At 36.7% G+C, this 17,222-nt stretch overlaps 1 protein-coding gene across 1 annotated transcript in view; it reads right to left on the minus strand.

Moving 5' to 3' along the window:
- Positions 1 to 223: 223 nt before the first annotated feature.
- Positions 224 to 17,222, minus strand: part of SYK (spleen tyrosine kinase) — a 35,251-nt gene continuing 18,252 nt past the window's right edge. The window contains 7 exon segments of the mRNA XM_008946413.1: positions 224 to 411; positions 2,003 to 2,115; positions 2,357 to 2,497; positions 3,853 to 4,042; positions 4,503 to 4,712; positions 5,880 to 6,057; positions 6,733 to 6,823. Of these exon segments, the coding sequence (XP_008944661.1) occupies positions 339 to 411; positions 2,003 to 2,115; positions 2,357 to 2,497; positions 3,853 to 4,042; positions 4,503 to 4,712; positions 5,880 to 6,057; positions 6,733 to 6,823 (996 nt within the window). The 3' untranslated portion in view covers positions 224 to 338.

Raw genomic sequence — 17,222 nt, forward strand, 5'->3', positions numbered from 1 at the left:
GAGAGGAAAGGGGCTGAAAGACATAACATAGGTTTTCCATGACCGCAAAATGTAATGCAAATAAAGTTGTAAATAAATTTAAGTGGAATGTAGCAAAACTATAAGTACCCACTCTGATGTCCCTGCAGCTTGCTTTGGAGCCTTTCCACTTTCAACACTCTATTTCAGGGCTGGATATTATGCAGGAGGCAAGAAAAGCCCTACAGAGCTGGGGCTTAGCACTGAGCTTTGCATGATGAAAGAGGCAGTACAAAATTCAAAGTCGCTTGGTTTTGGAAACTGAACTGCTTCCTTTAGCGTGCTGGCTGGAGGCAAGGAAGCTGCTGTTCTTCATGCTGTTAGTGGGAAATGTCATAATAGTAGTTACGTAACCTCAGCTCAACTGCAACGAATCCGGGTCGGTCATCAACGCTGTGGAAAGATGACAAATATCACTGCATAGGAAGGAGAATGCTTGAGACTCTACCTCAGTCACAGTTCCTTTAAAGCTGCTTACAATATTTTAATGCTACCAAAATGCTGCTACAAAATGAACACCAAGTGGCAAATGTCACTACAGAGCATCCAGTCAGTGTATTTATTGTCATGCCCGTTTCTTTGCAGTTGGTGAAGGTATGACAGGAAAGAAATGGTAAATCAGCTTCTTTTAATTTTCTACTTCATTTACTTCAGTAATGATTTGGAGAAAAGAATGTTTATACTGCAATATCTGCCTTATAATGGATACTATAGTCATATGGAGTGGGTTAGCACCAGAGAGGAGCCAACACATACACTATGTAGCTGTATTGTGCTTCTTTCCTCTGTATTTCCAAGTCTTTGTTAATTTGGGAGAACACAAAGCGACAGGCCTTACAATAATATGTTACATATTGTGATAGTTACACTGCCTGACCTGAGCCCTCTTTTTACATCTTTCCAATATTTAAGATATTTGAGTACAAACAAATAAAAACCAGCATGTGTTATGATATGCATATTAATAATAACAAAAAATCATCCCTTTAACTCTAGAACTGCTACAGCATTCGAGTAAAACAAAAAGGCAGACATAATTTTATGTCTCCACATTCTTTCTAGAGTACTATGTGTAAGAAAACTAACAAAGAAGCAAGGTACCTAATAGTGAAGTACCACAGCTCCTTAAATGGAATCCAGAGACCTTTGCTGGACAGACATTCTCCAGATGGTGAAATGGAAGATTAAGTAACATTATGAGTTTTGTGGCACTTTGAGAGCTTTATGGAGACCTTCCTACAGCTAGAAGCAATTTCAACAAAATAGTTCAAAATGAAACATCACAAAATGCTTTTAATAAATTTTTGCAATAATTAAAAAAAAATAGCAGGGGAGCTTTTTTATTTCATAATAAAATTGTATTTAATATTCCTAACATTTTAATCATTATCAATCAGAAAAAAAATGGTTCTGAATATTAGATACAATCTGAAAAGATGTTTTGCCTCTTACTAAAAGGAGGTCAGTGTGATATCCAATCTGAGTATACTCAGAAATGACAGGAGAGAAAAATAAGTCAAAACAATTATTTGTTAAGGAATGGAAAGAATGACTTGGCAATATGACTTTAAAATTTCAGCAAAGTATGGGAAATGAAAATTAAACAAATACAATCCAAAATGAAACAACAGTATCTGCTTAATTTCAAATTTTCATCTCAAAATACATCAGATTGGCCTTTTTGTGGAATTACTTGGGTTTTATTACACCTTATTTTTTTTGTATATAACCGTTCCAGCAAAAACAGCTAGGCAAAATCAGCTTCTTGTATAATACTCAACTCATATAATTTTCACTTGAAAGTGCAGCTGACTCCTTAGTTTGGAGGTGGTTTGTGAGCAATGTTGTGTGTAAACACCAGCCAAAAACAAGGCATTTTGAAATACCTTTCCCAGTCCCTCACTGACCTCTTTCCCCTTCTGGTTATTAACTAAGTAGATTAAAACATATTTCTATTAAAGAGAGAGCATCACATTGCACTCACTTGTATGTCCAACACAATTTCATTAGATCATAGACTTCTGTTGGACAGACTTCAGGACATTCCATTCGTTCTCCTCTTTCAATCATCTGTGCAACTTCACCACCTTTCATTCCCTGGAACAGAGTGACCAGAACAGTCAACCAAGATGCAAATGATTACAGCACACACACTGCTATAAAACAAATACAGGCCTGGAGTTGATTTTTAGGCTATCCTTTGACTCACCTGGTGCAACAGATCAGGTGCTATGGCCTGCTTTGGCCTGCAATAACCCTTTTTGGGTAGGAAAAGGCATTAGTTCAAATTTGCTCTGAATTTTTACAGAAAAAAAAAATGCCAGGTAGAACGACTCACCTTATATGGTTTTTGCCCATAAGAGAAAGCTTCCCACATTAAAACCCCAAAGCTCCAGACATCACTTTTGCTAGAAAATTTGTAGAAATTCATGCATTCTGGAGCATACCACTTGACTGGCCACTTTCCATGACTCTGTGCCTAAAATAAGTCATAACAGAAAGGAAAAAAAGCAGGCTAGACACAGTGATAAGTAGTAGACAACAGTGGGATTCATATCAGCCAGATGAATTTAGATCTGCATGCATTTTTACTAAGTATCATAACATTCCTGATGCGTTTGGCATTAGAAAGAATGAGTAGGAGCTTCTTCAAAAGTGTTACAGAATTGTTACTGATCTTCTATTGTCAAAATAATGCACTGAAATGAAATGTATGGTAAACCAAATCTTAGATAAATGACCTGGGTCATGTTTTTAGAGTCATTTAACTGGAAGTACCTCTTTAAAAGTAAGATTTTTCACATAGGCTGTCCACAGAGGGTAAGGAGATACACACCCCGCTACACTGAGTCTCATTATTACTTAAAGTCACTGCTCCATTTCAAAGCATAGCGACTGCTTTGTGGCAAGCTGCAGTTTGATTACATTATCCCCTAGCACTGTGTTATGACAATGAAAGTGTCAAGCTACCCCAGCACGACTCCAGATCTAGTGAAAGAACATCACTGCATTTCGAGGAGTTGGGAAGGGAGTGGGCCTTTCAGAACTATTCTTAAACTTCTGACAAGTAGCTCTGGCTAGGCTAGTGGCAATGATTTAAGATGTAACTGCCTTTTCTGGCAGCAGCTACTATTTCCCATAGGAAGGTCATCAGAAGGGAGTATGTGTTTGCTCCTCCTCTGCAGCAATTCATGGTCTGGCTTATTAGTTTTAAATAGCTGATGAAAGGGGATAGGTAGAGGAAATTTGAACTGCCACAGCAATATATCAGAAAAAAAGACGGAGACATAATTACAGCCTTTGTCAACCACAGATGTTTTTACCTTATTAAATGTGGCAGTTATTTCAGTCCCGTTAGCTGTATAGAGATCAAATGAATTTAAAACAAAGCTAAAGAAATTTTGCTTAGATCAGGTGACTATTTACCAATGGTCTTTCAAAAACATCCTGAAATTCAGTTCTGTTAGGCAATAAGGCAGTCTGCTAGCCTAAATTTTCCCTGGACATGGTGAAAAACCTAAGTGCTCAGAAGTTTGTATCTGCAACAAAGATACTTTCCTCATTTTATATAAGGAGGTACCTCATTTCCACTATAAATTTCTACCTTCTAATGACACGTTTACCAAAAGCAAATGAAAGACAATAAATAAAAAAAAAGGACGAGGTTTTTCCACCCTACATTGATCATGCATTTTGAAAATCAGTGACCTAATATCAGCCTGCAAAATAATGGATTATACATATTATTTCTGATTTTGAACTTTTAAAAACAACTGCACTTCAACTGAAAATAACTTTATTAATAACAGCTTTCATGTCTTATGCCAACTTTACCTTATAATAATTTTCATCAGCGCTAAGAGCTTTAGAAAGTCCGAAGTCACTAATTTTGGCATAATGTTGGGTGACTAATAACACGTTCCTTGCAGCCAGATCCCTATGAACAAAGTTATTCTCCTCCAGGTATTTCATCCCCATGGAAACCTGATGTACCAGCTCTGTTATATTCTTCTCTGTGACATGTCTGAAAATCATAATTGAATTTTTAAGAGGTCAGGAGATCATTTTAATGACTTTTTATGGAGTTCAAATATAAATCTTTACTATGAACTTCCCCACATCATATTAGAAACCTGATCCACCTATATTCAGATAACCTTTAATTAGAACTGGCAGCATAAGAATATCCTGAACAAGACGATGTGTGAACATATCAATAGATGATGAACTGAAAGACAAATGAAAATTCTTTCATTTATTCAAAATGCACTATTTTACCAGAAACATTTGACAGTTAGGAGACATGTACAGGATAATCATGTACCAGTGAAGAGTAACTATAATCTTTAACAAGTCAATTTAAAATTGACTTAAAGAAAAAAAGAAAGAAAAGCCCTTACAGAAAAACAAAATAAAATAAAAAAGACCTGTATCTTTTTCCCCCTTTGGGTAAATCCTATGAAATGGAATCAAGGTTTACATACCTATTTTTTTGCAAAAATTTGTTCAGTGGCCCAAGTTCGGCCATTTCCATTACTAACATCCAGGCCTCAGCTTCACATATGCCTATCATTCGGACAATGTACGGGTTATCCAGTTGCTGCATTACATTTGCTTCTCTCAGTAATTCATCCTTTACAGCTGGATCATTACTCTCATTCTTAAGGATTTTCACAGCCACTGGCTTGGCACCCCTACAAAAACAAATCCAGTTCTGGTATTAGTAGCTGAAAAATGTGTGCAAATGCAGAAAAGTCTTCATCTGACGTTTCTGTGCACATAGTACAAACTGCGACAAAAGACAGAATTGACATTCAGAGGAGGGGGAAAACCCAGATGTAACAGGAATATCTCTCTATCAAATGCTCAGAAGACAGCTAATCAAAAGAGAGAGAATGGAAATAACCCCAGAAGATTAGTCATGAAAACATCTTAAGAAGCCCAAAAAAAAAAAATGTACCAGACAAAGTTTTCTTGCTCATTCTGTCAAGAATGCTATAAAGCTTTCCTGGCAAGAAAAGCTATAGAAGCCTTTCTAAGCTTTGATGTGTTTTAGGGTTGAGACTACAAAATTGCAAGGCCCCAAGGCGGTGCTCTGAAATCCTGAGAAACCTAGCCTACCCCTGCAACCTTCAGCTCATACAACTAAGTGAAAGAGTGATGACAGACAGGCAAAGCTCAAGTGTGAAACAAGATTAGCATATACAGAAGCTGGGACAGAGCCCTTCAAATCCCATCAGATCATACTGGAAAAAAGAAAAATCCTTCCTGGCTCTGCAAACCTAGGTTAAAGAAATGCCTTCAGCTCCAGGTTGTGAAAGTGTATACACAATCAGCCCACCCACTTAACATACTGATAACATTCTATTGTAAAAATGCATGGTCAGGTGCTCCCACTTCAGCCAGTATAAACAGGGTCTGTTCCTACTGAAATTACATGATAAAAGAGGTCACAATATGTGCGGTCTTCTTTAAAAATCAACATTCCAGCTTCATGAAACAGGTCTTTATCATACTTATTTTAGGTGAAAGTCTCTTTGCTACATGTAAGCTGTCCATGGCACTGTACACTATTTCTCAAAGAGAGACAGTGCAGATGGGAAATACTGCCCATGACAGACAAAAATCATGGCTGAGAGTTGACTATTCTGCAGGCAAAGAGGTGTCTACAAATAGAGGAAAAGAAAATGACTGTATATAAAATGAGTGCATGTACAAAGAGAGAAACTAGTGAATGCTAGCCCAAATTGCTTAGATAAAATCTATCACCTTAAATGACATGCAAAGATTACTGCTGCTTTGGAAAATAAAGGCTAGAGCTATATATATTAGACTCCATGAACATAGACAGAAACACTTACTTTTTCATCTTATAGAAACCTTTCTTTACAGTACCAAAATTGCCAGAGCCAAGTTCTCCTTCTTCCAAGGTCAGCAATTTCCTGTCAAGAGTGACATTTTTTGGTTTCATTTCATCTGGATCAGCATATGGACTTTCATACACCTCAGTATCCATGGGTAAGGCCTCCCTCTGATCCCCTGCAATTCAATCAGTGAAAAACTTATACATTATGTGAGACATTTTTGCTGCCACAGCTATCCTTCTTATGCTCAGGATCATCAATGTGTTTGATTTATGAGAGTATTATAAACAAATCACATGCAGTCCAGCTACAGGCATTTTAGGAGAACACTCCCAAAAGAGAGTGACCTCCACCTGCTCACATGCTTAGCAACTACTGAGCATCTGAATAATACGAAACCAGGACGTTCCTCGACAGAACAAGGGTTAAAGGCTTGCTCTTGTCCTTAGTACTTTCCATCAGTTACCTCAGACAATTCTCCACTCAGAGTGCTGCCTTATATGTAGTTCATTCTAAGGCACCGACCTTTAATTGCATTTTACAGAAAGCCTGAGCATCAATTTGGCACTATGGATGCAAGATGACAGATTACTTTTACAAAGTATAAGAATGCAGCTTTTAGAGTCAAAGAAGTAATAATCTTTCACTTCAACATGGAAAAAGGGATTTCTGCTAAATGACAGAAATGGTGACATCTGGCAGTTTCAGCTACCAAGCTTGAGCTATGATAGTGGCTATATGAATACTAAACAAGGTATGAAATATGTGCAAGAAAAAGAAATAGGAGTGGAAGAGAAATCTCTGCCATAAAGAATGAAATTATATTAATGACATAAATTACTTTGCCTACCTTTTTCTGCTCCCATAAGACCTCTCTTCCTTTGTAGCACATAAGGATTAAAAGGTGCTTCATCAGATGGGTGGCAAATAGTTGGCTGAAACTGTAGCACACAAATAAGAGATTTTATGTTTACCAAAGAATAGGCAAGTTAAAAGTATTTTTCCCCCCTGAGGATTATGTCATAATGATTGCAAGAGACACATAGATGAGAATCAGAAAGTAAGAAAGGGATCCAACAAAGTTTATTTAATTCTGGAGGTTATTGCTTGAGTAAATATGCAGGCCAAATGAAACATACACTGCTAGAGCATAAAAAGTTACTGCAAATATTTCAGAGTATTTGATCTGAGAGAATTAAATGGAATGGGTCATGCACAAATCTTATTCTGCAGATAGTAAATTTACATGCCGTACATAAAATTTACAAACAAATCTGCCTTGTAACACAATCACCCATAAGGATTTCTTTTTAATCTGTCCTTCCTCCTTCTCCAAGTTATCTAGGTCATGGAGAAATTCCTAGCACAAATGAAAATGAAAATCACTTCCCTTTTTCTCTCCTGGATGTTATAGAGTGAGTCCAATTGGAAGAAACTGGGGTAAAAAGTAATTACTTTAATAGGCTTGTGCAACATCATTGACAAAGATAATGGACCAGATACTAAGCCCGTCTGACTGCTCTGAGGAGGGAGAATATGATGTAATTCTTACGGTACTTGAACATCTGGTTCAAATACAATCCCTCTGCCTTTACTCTTTGTCAGAGGAATACTATGGAGCACACAAACCACTCCAGCAGAAACACAGTGTGTTCTGGAACTCCTTGGCTGAAGGATGAGTCTGGTGCAATAAAGTATAGATGAGAGAAACATGATGTGCTCTCTTCTGTTCGTGAACTCTCAGGAACAGGGAATTACAGAACTTGTTTCTGCAGTTTAGTCCCTTTTCTTTCTCAGTGTCTCAATCTTACTCTACTCACAAGTGACCTCACCCTCCTAAGAATGTCTTTTAAAACCAGGAATTCAAGCATCAACATGAGTTTGCTTAGCTTGAACAGGAAATAAAGGTGTATTGTACTTGCAAAACACTGGAGAGGACTATTTGAGTATATAATTCTTGTTTTCAGTAACTGAAGCTTTTGGTGGCATATGTTCCTGCCTGAAACAGCTGTGGTTTTCAAGTAAAGAAAAAGAGAGATGAGAAATGTCCAGGAGTAAATTATTGGGTGCAACAGAAGCTTTGTCACTTGGAAACTGCATTTCATATAGAAAATGCCTGACCCAGGTGGTACAGACCTTTAAATTGTAATGAAGTCATCTGCCCAGCTGGATGAAGCAGAAAGGGTTTTACTATGTATATTTTACAGCAAACCCTGAGTAAGAGGCCAAAACTCATCAAGATTCTGGCCAATGGGATGAGCATGGTATCATCAGGGATGGTGAGGATAGTGTTTCTGACTCAGTCCTGTGGAACAGTGTTGAAAGGTCATTTACAGTCAGGGCAAGCCACAAGAGCCCTAAAACAGGTCAGGGACCAAACTGACATGTTAATCTCAAAACCAAGGAGGCAAATGAACAGTATAAAACAAGATCCTCAGCTCTATTCGTTTTTCTAGCCTGGTACACCTTGACAGGTCTGCAAGTTAAGAACTGTATTTGCAAGACCTGTATCACTTTATTTCACACACAGGCCATTCACTAACCCCAAAAAAACCCTCACTAAGATTGGAATTCAATCCTAAACCTCTCAAGCCATAGTCAGGTAGTTTCACTGTGAACCCTTTGGACAGTCTTTCCTACACTGCACCAGGACATATAGGGGAATGCTTATGTTCATTCAAAAATTATTAATAATCTTTTGCAAAGTAAAATCAAACCAGATGGAATTATACTTACTGAGACAACAGTGATTTTAGCTTGTGTATTTCATAAATCTTGTATTGCTTCAGAACACATCAAGAATACTTGGGGATTTTTATCTTACTGCTCCCTCCTGTGATCTTCAGAATTACTATTCAGAAGTAACTAAAAGTCACATTATATAGCTTCCTGGATGTATTCATGCTTCTTATGTTAACTGTATTTGTATTTTAAAAGGGAGATGATTTGACATTCAGAAAGGTAATCGGAAACCATTAACTGAGCAGATGCAAAACAATACGGACTGACATTAATACCTATTGCTAGACAGGTAAAAGGACAAAGAAAGCAGGTGCAAACTGCCTCATTGCATGGATTTTGTGGAAGCCTCTGGTTAACACTTCTCGGCCAAGGGATCCAAAAAAGAGTGGGGGGGGAAAAAAAAGGATAAAAATATGGCAATTACCTAGGAAAGGGACTGACATGCTGAGTCTTCAGAGCCCATTTCCAGGATACTGGAAGGAAAGTTCTGAAATGTTTAGGAATGATAGGATCATCATTTCAAAGGATAAGTTTTGGGTACTTTACCCTTAAAATAATCTTTCTGACAGAAGTACAAAGTGTTCAGAAAATAACATCTAGAACAGACTGCATTGCTCTGGGACTCCTTTGCTTTTTGAAAGCTTTGACAGGAGTACAAATTGTCCTCTCTTCACTGCGGCCAGTACCTCAACTGTGCACCAGAAAGTGTGATGGGAATATCTGAACCCCAGACTTGCAATGACCCTTACTTAAAACACTGAAACTTTTTTAAACCTGTTTTTAATTTTTTTTTTATTTCTAGGTAAGGTCACACAGGTGTATCTGTAGCTCCAAGCTAATGAATGAAACATGGCAGCTCCATTTTCTTTCTTTCCACTGTTAAGTGCTGGATAGAGTTTGTGTAATTGCTATTACATAACTAATAAATATAAATTCAGGCCACAGAAGGGTACAGCTTCTGCACAGCTTTGTTTTCACATTAGTAAAAAGACTGTATACCACTTCTCCTCATTGTAACCCAAACTTAAGAGAAATGGGATACAATAACTTTAGAAAAGGCCTTTGAAAATTATAAGTACAAGATTTCAAATGGACTTGAGCTAACTGTTTGAAGAAGTGATTTTTTTTGATGGCAATATAACTTTGCACGCTGAATTATGATGAAAATTACCAATTCCACTGCAACACCTTTTACTGGTTGATAATAAAGTTTCATTTGATTGCTGCTGAACAACAAGGCATAAACACTTAAGAAGTACTCAGCCAGTACTGGATAACCTCACAAATCTTAAAAATCTTGGGGAGGATAAAGTCTCATATTAGAATTAGTTGCAGACTAAAAAGGCAGTTAAATATCCCTGATCCTATGTGCCAGCATATGAACTACAATACTTTGGACTGGCCAAATAGAGTTCATGTACACCAAATTCACACATCTCAAGAATCCATTCACCAGTGCAGAACATCTTGTAAAAATACAGCTCTGGCCATGACTTAGCTAACTCCCCCAGTGGGATGTATGGAGATAGCTCTGCTCTTTACAGTTCAGGAACAAAATAAAAGAATCAGAATGGATTGGATACTCTTGTTCAGAAACTACATTAAAAAAAGTCATGAGTGCATCACTCCCGCGCTTGTGAATAAAACTGTAGCTGTGAGTTGGAAATAACCCCGTGACACCAAATCTAGCAAAGCAAGTTCTCATTCTTAGACAGCTGCTCATGCTTAAGATGAGTGATAATGTCTTGCACAACATGAGTGTTAGCTTAGTTAACTAATACATATGTATGTATTATAACTTAGAAAATTATATTCCCCATTTTCAAATTTTGGTTAAACAGCTTAACGATAGCTTTTTCATTAATATTTGTGGTTAAACTGTAACTTAATGTTTCACAGGCACTTTTTCAGCTCATATTAGTAACTTGGGAATATTGTGCAACACTCAGAAAAATGTAAACATTTTTCTTTAGTTATGCCAGTTATGTATTCGTGGCATGCAGCACTCTACATATCTTTGAATAGGATTTTCTAGAAGGAACACTGGAATTCTTCTCTTGAAGTCAAGTGAGGCTGACTAAAAATGGTGGAGGAGTTATGTCTCATTGTAGATACTGTGGTCTCGGTAACAGTACAATAATAATTTTTTTATTTAACTGTCATTTAAATTCAGAGTCCTTTCTGCTCTACACTTTGAACCCAGCAAGTTTAATTCTGCAGACCTTTTTCTGACAAAGGGAGTTTTGTCTTAAGACAACCAAGGTATAGGGTAAAACATTACTCCTTGTGTTCTTACTAGAAGTAGAGAGTGGGCAAAATGACCATGGCTTTGCTCATCCAGTAAAAAGGACTAGAAGAAAAGAGTCCAGTAGAGGATCCTGTTAAAAATGGCACATACCATGTGACACCTTGTGGTCTGTACACTTGTGGACTATGGGGCAGGCTGTCATTTTATGCTCTCATACTAGAAAGCTGTTGTAAGCCTCTCCTGTTTTCACATCAACAGTTTTTGTCTGTTGTTTTGTGTTCTTGTTTGGTTTTGGTTTTGGTTTTGTTTCTCTGCTCAGGTTTAATTTTTGTTAGTTAAACTTCTCAGCTCATAATTAAGCTACTCTGAGTGTGCCATTCTTCCCCTTATTAGGGACTGGCTATGCTAGTGTGGCACTTTTATAGCAATATAGCAATACCGACAATCAGAGGAAAGCAGGAGGCAGAGAGATTACATTGACTCCAAGATATCTTTCCAATAAAAGGAATAACATTTCCTAAGTATATATAAGGCTTTAGTAGGATAACCTCTAAGCAGGTGTCATAGCGTCCAGTTGATGCAATGAAAATAAGACTCACTGTTTCCTTTAAAATATGAATGAAACAGCTCTAACTACTCTGAGTTTTATACTAAAGATCATAATTTTATATCAAAGAATATGCTTATGAAGGCAATCAGGATAGGAAGTGACATTTTTTCCAGTTTAATAATTCTGATCCACAAAAACCTGAACACATATGTAGGACTATAAAGTCGTCTTACTTTGCTAAACCAAACTGCATAGCAAAATACTGCATGACAGAGACCTTATTAGCCAGATCCTCAATGAGCTTTGCATAAGACATCTTAGTCGCCGCTAGGTGGCACAAGTTCATTTAAATTGTCATCTAAATTTTAATTTTATTTTAGTGAGTAAAGCGGCTTGAAAAATTTTGAACTGAGTACTAACATGATATACAAATTATCAGTTTGTGAAATGGAAAAAAAAAAATCCAAAACATAATTTTCAAGGCTGAATAGGTACAACAATGTAAATTTTCGGGTTTACTGTCTGAAAATTTTTGATGTAGGAGAAGTAATTGCCTAATTTATCAGGTCTAATGGAAACTCTGCATGTTGGGTTAATGGACAGTAAATGCAGGAAATGTTCAGAGCAGGACTTTTGTTTAAAGTATACAATCAGGCAATATGATGAAATTTCTGAGTTTGAGTATTCAGCATTAAGTACATGTATATGGTGATCAAATTAGTTTTCTGAAAATATCTTCTTAAATGATTGGTCTTTCTCAGGCAATATGCTTCAGTCTGTACCTTATGCATGTTCCCCAGATGGCACAAAATGGGTATTTGACTGCAGAAGGCAACCAGAGATAAGCACTGGTTTTAACCAGCTGAACAGAGAACCCAGTGACCCAAGCCACGTCCACAGAGTTCAAACCCCACACTCACTGTTCTGAACACAACAACACAAAAATACTTGACTAATGTGTGACAGCATGGCAACTTCTTTCAGATAGCTTTACAACATATCCTGACATCGTATATATATTTGTACAAAATGACAGCACATTTAAAAATGAGACATGGGTCCTGGGAGCATATACAGATGACAGCAGCTACTGTAGTACAAAACTGAAGTTATAAAAAAGAATACTTTCTATTTATCAGGATTTTCAAATACAGTGTATGTCAAACTTAGTTTTTCACTCTCAACATCAGTGTTTCTCTAGGGCTTTTTACGCCTGCTCATTTTTGTTGGCGAACAACTGGAAATAAATGAATGAATAAATAAATAAATAAGCAAAAAGACTCATGGGTGGAACAGGGAAATGCATCCTCAAGCATGCAAACAAAGCTTATGACTATGTGCTTCACAACTACGTCAATTACTGGTCAGCAAAATTTTCTGGCCATGCAGCAACGTTTTCATTACTACAGAGTTGGGTTCACCTTGACTCCCTGACATCACCTTTCTTATTCTGCCTGGTCTTGTGACATCTTACACCGGCTCAAATGTAAGTACTGTCAGTGCATAACAAGATTTGTGCACACAGGTTTTGTAAGAATATATTTTGTGGTTTAATAAACAAATTGTTCCCTAAATGTGCTCAGTAATAGCATTGTGTAAGCAAGCCAATTTTCTGATTAGGAATGGTAGTTCAGAGTAGAAATACCATTTTGTTCTGCTATAAGCACCATTTTTTTGAAAAACATTTTATCACATTTAATTTGCAGACATGATGAGATTTTCACCAGTATTTAGTGATGTGAGAAATTACTTTAAAACTGTCCTTCACTTTAAAAAATTCCTTTAAACACATTGTTTTAGTTATAAAATCAAGACCACAATTACGTAGATGATTAGGAAAGAAGCAGGAAGCTTACAAAATCTTCACAATTTGATTGTTAGTAGCCAAGACACACATTTAGTAACAGAAGGCCTAAAGAGGCAAACAGGGAAATTAGTCAAGTGTAAGTCCTTTTAACTCAGTCAAAAACCTAAAAGACTATATGAGGCACCTTTTTGCTGCCAGCCTTTGGAAAGGTGTACGATTTGAGTCTTGAGATAATTCCACCTCCTGCCCAACTCTAGAAACCACAATGTCAAAGAGGAACAGTAAATGTGTCAGGAAAGTTGCTAACAGTATTTTACAAAACAAGCATGGTATACAAGAACAAAACATGCCCAATTTTTCTCTTATAGTGTCTGCAAGTACACATACAATGCACCCAACAAAATGTAGCATAGGAGATCTTAGTCCTAAATTTTCATCCAACTGTGTTACTCTCAAACCATCATGAAACTACAGATATACTTTAAGGCAGTTTTTAAATTCAGACATACTGCCCTCTCCCCACATCTTTTACATGGTATGTTTCTTCTGTTTTTGTTATTTAACTTTAGCCATCCCCCAATATATTCAGCAATGTAAATTAGCTGGTAACTTTATTGTCTTGATGTATGACTACTGTATCCAGCAAATCTGAAGAACACCTTAATCTTAAAACAATATGATTATTGAAGCAAAAAGCACACAAACTGATATTAATTCCAAACAAAAACAAATAGGCTTTAGATTTTACATCTGCATTTATCTGTTTAAAGATACTTCTAAAAGTAATGCAAAAATGTTTTACAATAATACATCTGCTTAATTAAATGTAAGTAATTAGCATTTCTAGAGGTCAGTGAGAGATCATCCTTGCCTAATTAAAACTGTGATGCAGTACTTATTGACCAAGCATTTAGGCTGATGCTGAAGTTGAAATAATCTGAGCCATGTTTTCAGCCAATTTAACCAATCTTTGAACTGACTTACAGTTAGTGGTTCTGAACCTCTAAATGATACATTTGGATAAATTTTTTCATTAAAAGATAGCTTTTCTAATGGCATTGTTCCCAGCTTTTTTTTTTAAAGAAGTTTGATTTCACACAAGAAAAGGTATCTTTTGTCTCAGAGTACCAAGAACAGCCATGCAATCCATATTCCTACTGGAAGAACAGAAACTTTTTTGGTGCTTGACAGTCTTCACAGCTGTGATACATAAAAACTCAGTTACTACATACTGAAAAATCTTACTGAACGCACTATTGTCTGCTACCATTCTCCTTCCATATTGGGAACAAACAGAAACCTGAAGCAAATCTTAGCTGGCAGAAGCTGGCAGCTTCATTATAATGTCAACAACAGGTTTTAGGTTCATATCAAAAGCTCCTCTGCAGGTTTAAATACATATTGGGATGATGTGCAAGGAAAAAAAAAAATTACAAAATCACTTTAAATCTACTTATGGAGCCTCTAGTGAAAGGCAAGAAAAGTTCTAGTCCACATATGTGCTGACAGAAGTAAGAAAGAATGAGTGTCCATATTCTGTATGGAAAAATTATCTCCACATAGACTTTTTTTCAGAAGGAAGTCCTTCCCTTTGCAGAGGAAGCTTATTAGTATCGCTAAATAGGAGATGTCAAGATCACAGAAAAGTGGACAAGAAACTGTAACTTTTTGTTACTCTTAAGTTTGCTCTTTAAGCATTACCAAATACTACACAATCCCTTCACTGATGTTGTAAATTTTGCTCCAAGCCCTTACACATTAACAGTTTGCAGTTAAATTAGTTGGACAGTCTGCCTTGCACATCATCCAGCAGATCACTCTAAAGTGGTCATAAACTCTATTAGCTTCAAAGCAACATCAGATTTAGCATGCTCTCCACTAAGGCTTTGGAATCTCACCAGTGGATTTCAGGCATTAATATACAGAAAAAGTATTGAAAAATGGCTCTGGATGGGAATACCAATATTAGACTGTACCTCAGAAGAGGCCATTCCCCTCCTTCAGTTGTTAATCACATTCTGTCCCTCTACTCTCTCTCTTTTGCTTCTTTATTCTACTGAAGCTTTTCTCGCAAGTCATAATCACTCCTGTTGCCTTGCTCTGGATTATGTCCTGTTGGACAACATTCTTCAGTGGAGAGACAAAAACTGGTCAAGGTAGTCCAGCATTACTAACACCTTACCAGTGTTGAACAAACTGGAACATTCTTAAGTTTCCCTTTCTTCTACCATCATGATAGTTGCTCATCCTTTCTCCTGTTCTGATCCATTACAGGCATCACATCCTCTAAAAAACTGTTGCTGCTTCCCATCCTGAGTTCTACACTGACTCTTAGAAGTGCAGTATCTTGCACTAGTTTCTACTGAGTTTGATCCTGTTTTTTTCCTGGATTTTTCTCCAGTTCATCACAATTATTCTGAGTCCCAATTCAAACACTCACAATCTCAATTCATATATTTTGGCAATCCATTTTATTAAATAAAAATGTTGCAGAACCTCAGAAATGTCACAAACTCTTAAATATTAATTATGATGGTGTAAATAACATATCCTCTACATAAGACTTTGTGATTGTTCTGTTCTTTTCAGGATGTTTTTGTTTTTGCAGTCTGAATTCATTGTATTTCAGGCTCTGTGTATAAAAAAAACCCTATATGAGTAGCATTTTATAAGTTACCACTTTTGCACAAAGACATTAATGTATGAGAACCTGTCAATATTAACTGAAGTCTTTGAGCTCCACAAATAGTAACATTAATTTAAAACTTTTCACTTCCTATTTTTATGTTTATACTACAGGACAGCAAATTAACTGGCTTGTTTAATAAAACTCCTAAAGAAAATACTCAATTCAGAGTTCATTTTTAAGAAGTTCAGAATGTCAAACATATTGTGGCTGTAAACACTATTTTAGGGGAATATTTGCAAAATGTGCACTCAACACATCACACTCATATCTTTGGTGCTTTTCCTCTATCCATTATGATGAGTCTTCAATGCAACTACTACTGATCAATTCTGAAAACATTAATGGTTGTATGTATAACGTACAAGTGACCAAGTGTATTTAAGTCAGCTAGTTCCTAGAGAAGTACACATTAAAGGGAGGAATTAATCTTACCTAATTATGACTACCTAACAGCAATGGCTATACCCTTGACTCATCACCTAGGTCCCTTCTGAGTTGAAAAACACATGCACATATTGGTGGAAAGTCATTCCACCACTTTTACGCTTGAAGTGACATGTGGACAAGTTATGTGTCTCTCTCTCTTGCTTCAAAATTCCTCAAAAGTAAGCCTTTGTGACTTGCTGAATGACTGGTTCTTCATCTGAGTCCATGAATGTTTGGCAAGATTAATCACACCCTATGTGCATGACCCAGTCTTTCACCTGTAAGTCATCATGAATCATCGGCGTGGTATTACTGCAATGCGCTGCCAAGAAGAAGCTGGTCCGTTTACTTTCCTTGCACAGTCCTAAACATCCGCCAACTTAGTCAAATACATGGTTGGGTTTTTTTATGCTACTTGTTTGATAATACCTAAAGTAAGATTTCTTAAATTTACTTTAATTTACACACAAACTCCAAAATTTTCTATGGATAATCTAAAACCTACATAGAATTCTCACATCAAATGTGCTTGCTCCATCACCACAACTGTGAATATGCCAGACAACTGTTTGTCACAATCATCGTTGTAAATGGAATAGATTCAAACCTCAGGACAACCTTACAAAAGAAAAGAACCAAAACAACAAAACAGGGCATTGATTTTGGTTGCATAATTTCCGGTTATTCAAAGGGGCATTTGATTTTCAAAAAGCACTGGTATGAGAATGGTTGTTCACAGACCCACAGGGACTTGACAATACTGAAATAATTTAAGTGGCTATTTGGAAAATAATATTTTTTTTCTATAATGTGAGACCCCACCAAGATAATGACCTAGATGATTAGGCTCTCCAGGGAGGGGTGAAACAACCAAATTA

This window comes from Merops nubicus, unplaced genomic scaffold, assembly GCF_000691845.1.
Source record: "Merops nubicus isolate BGI_N331 unplaced genomic scaffold, ASM69184v1 scaffold8568, whole genome shotgun sequence".
Taxonomy (NCBI): domain Eukaryota; kingdom Metazoa; phylum Chordata; class Aves; order Coraciiformes; family Meropidae; genus Merops; species Merops nubicus.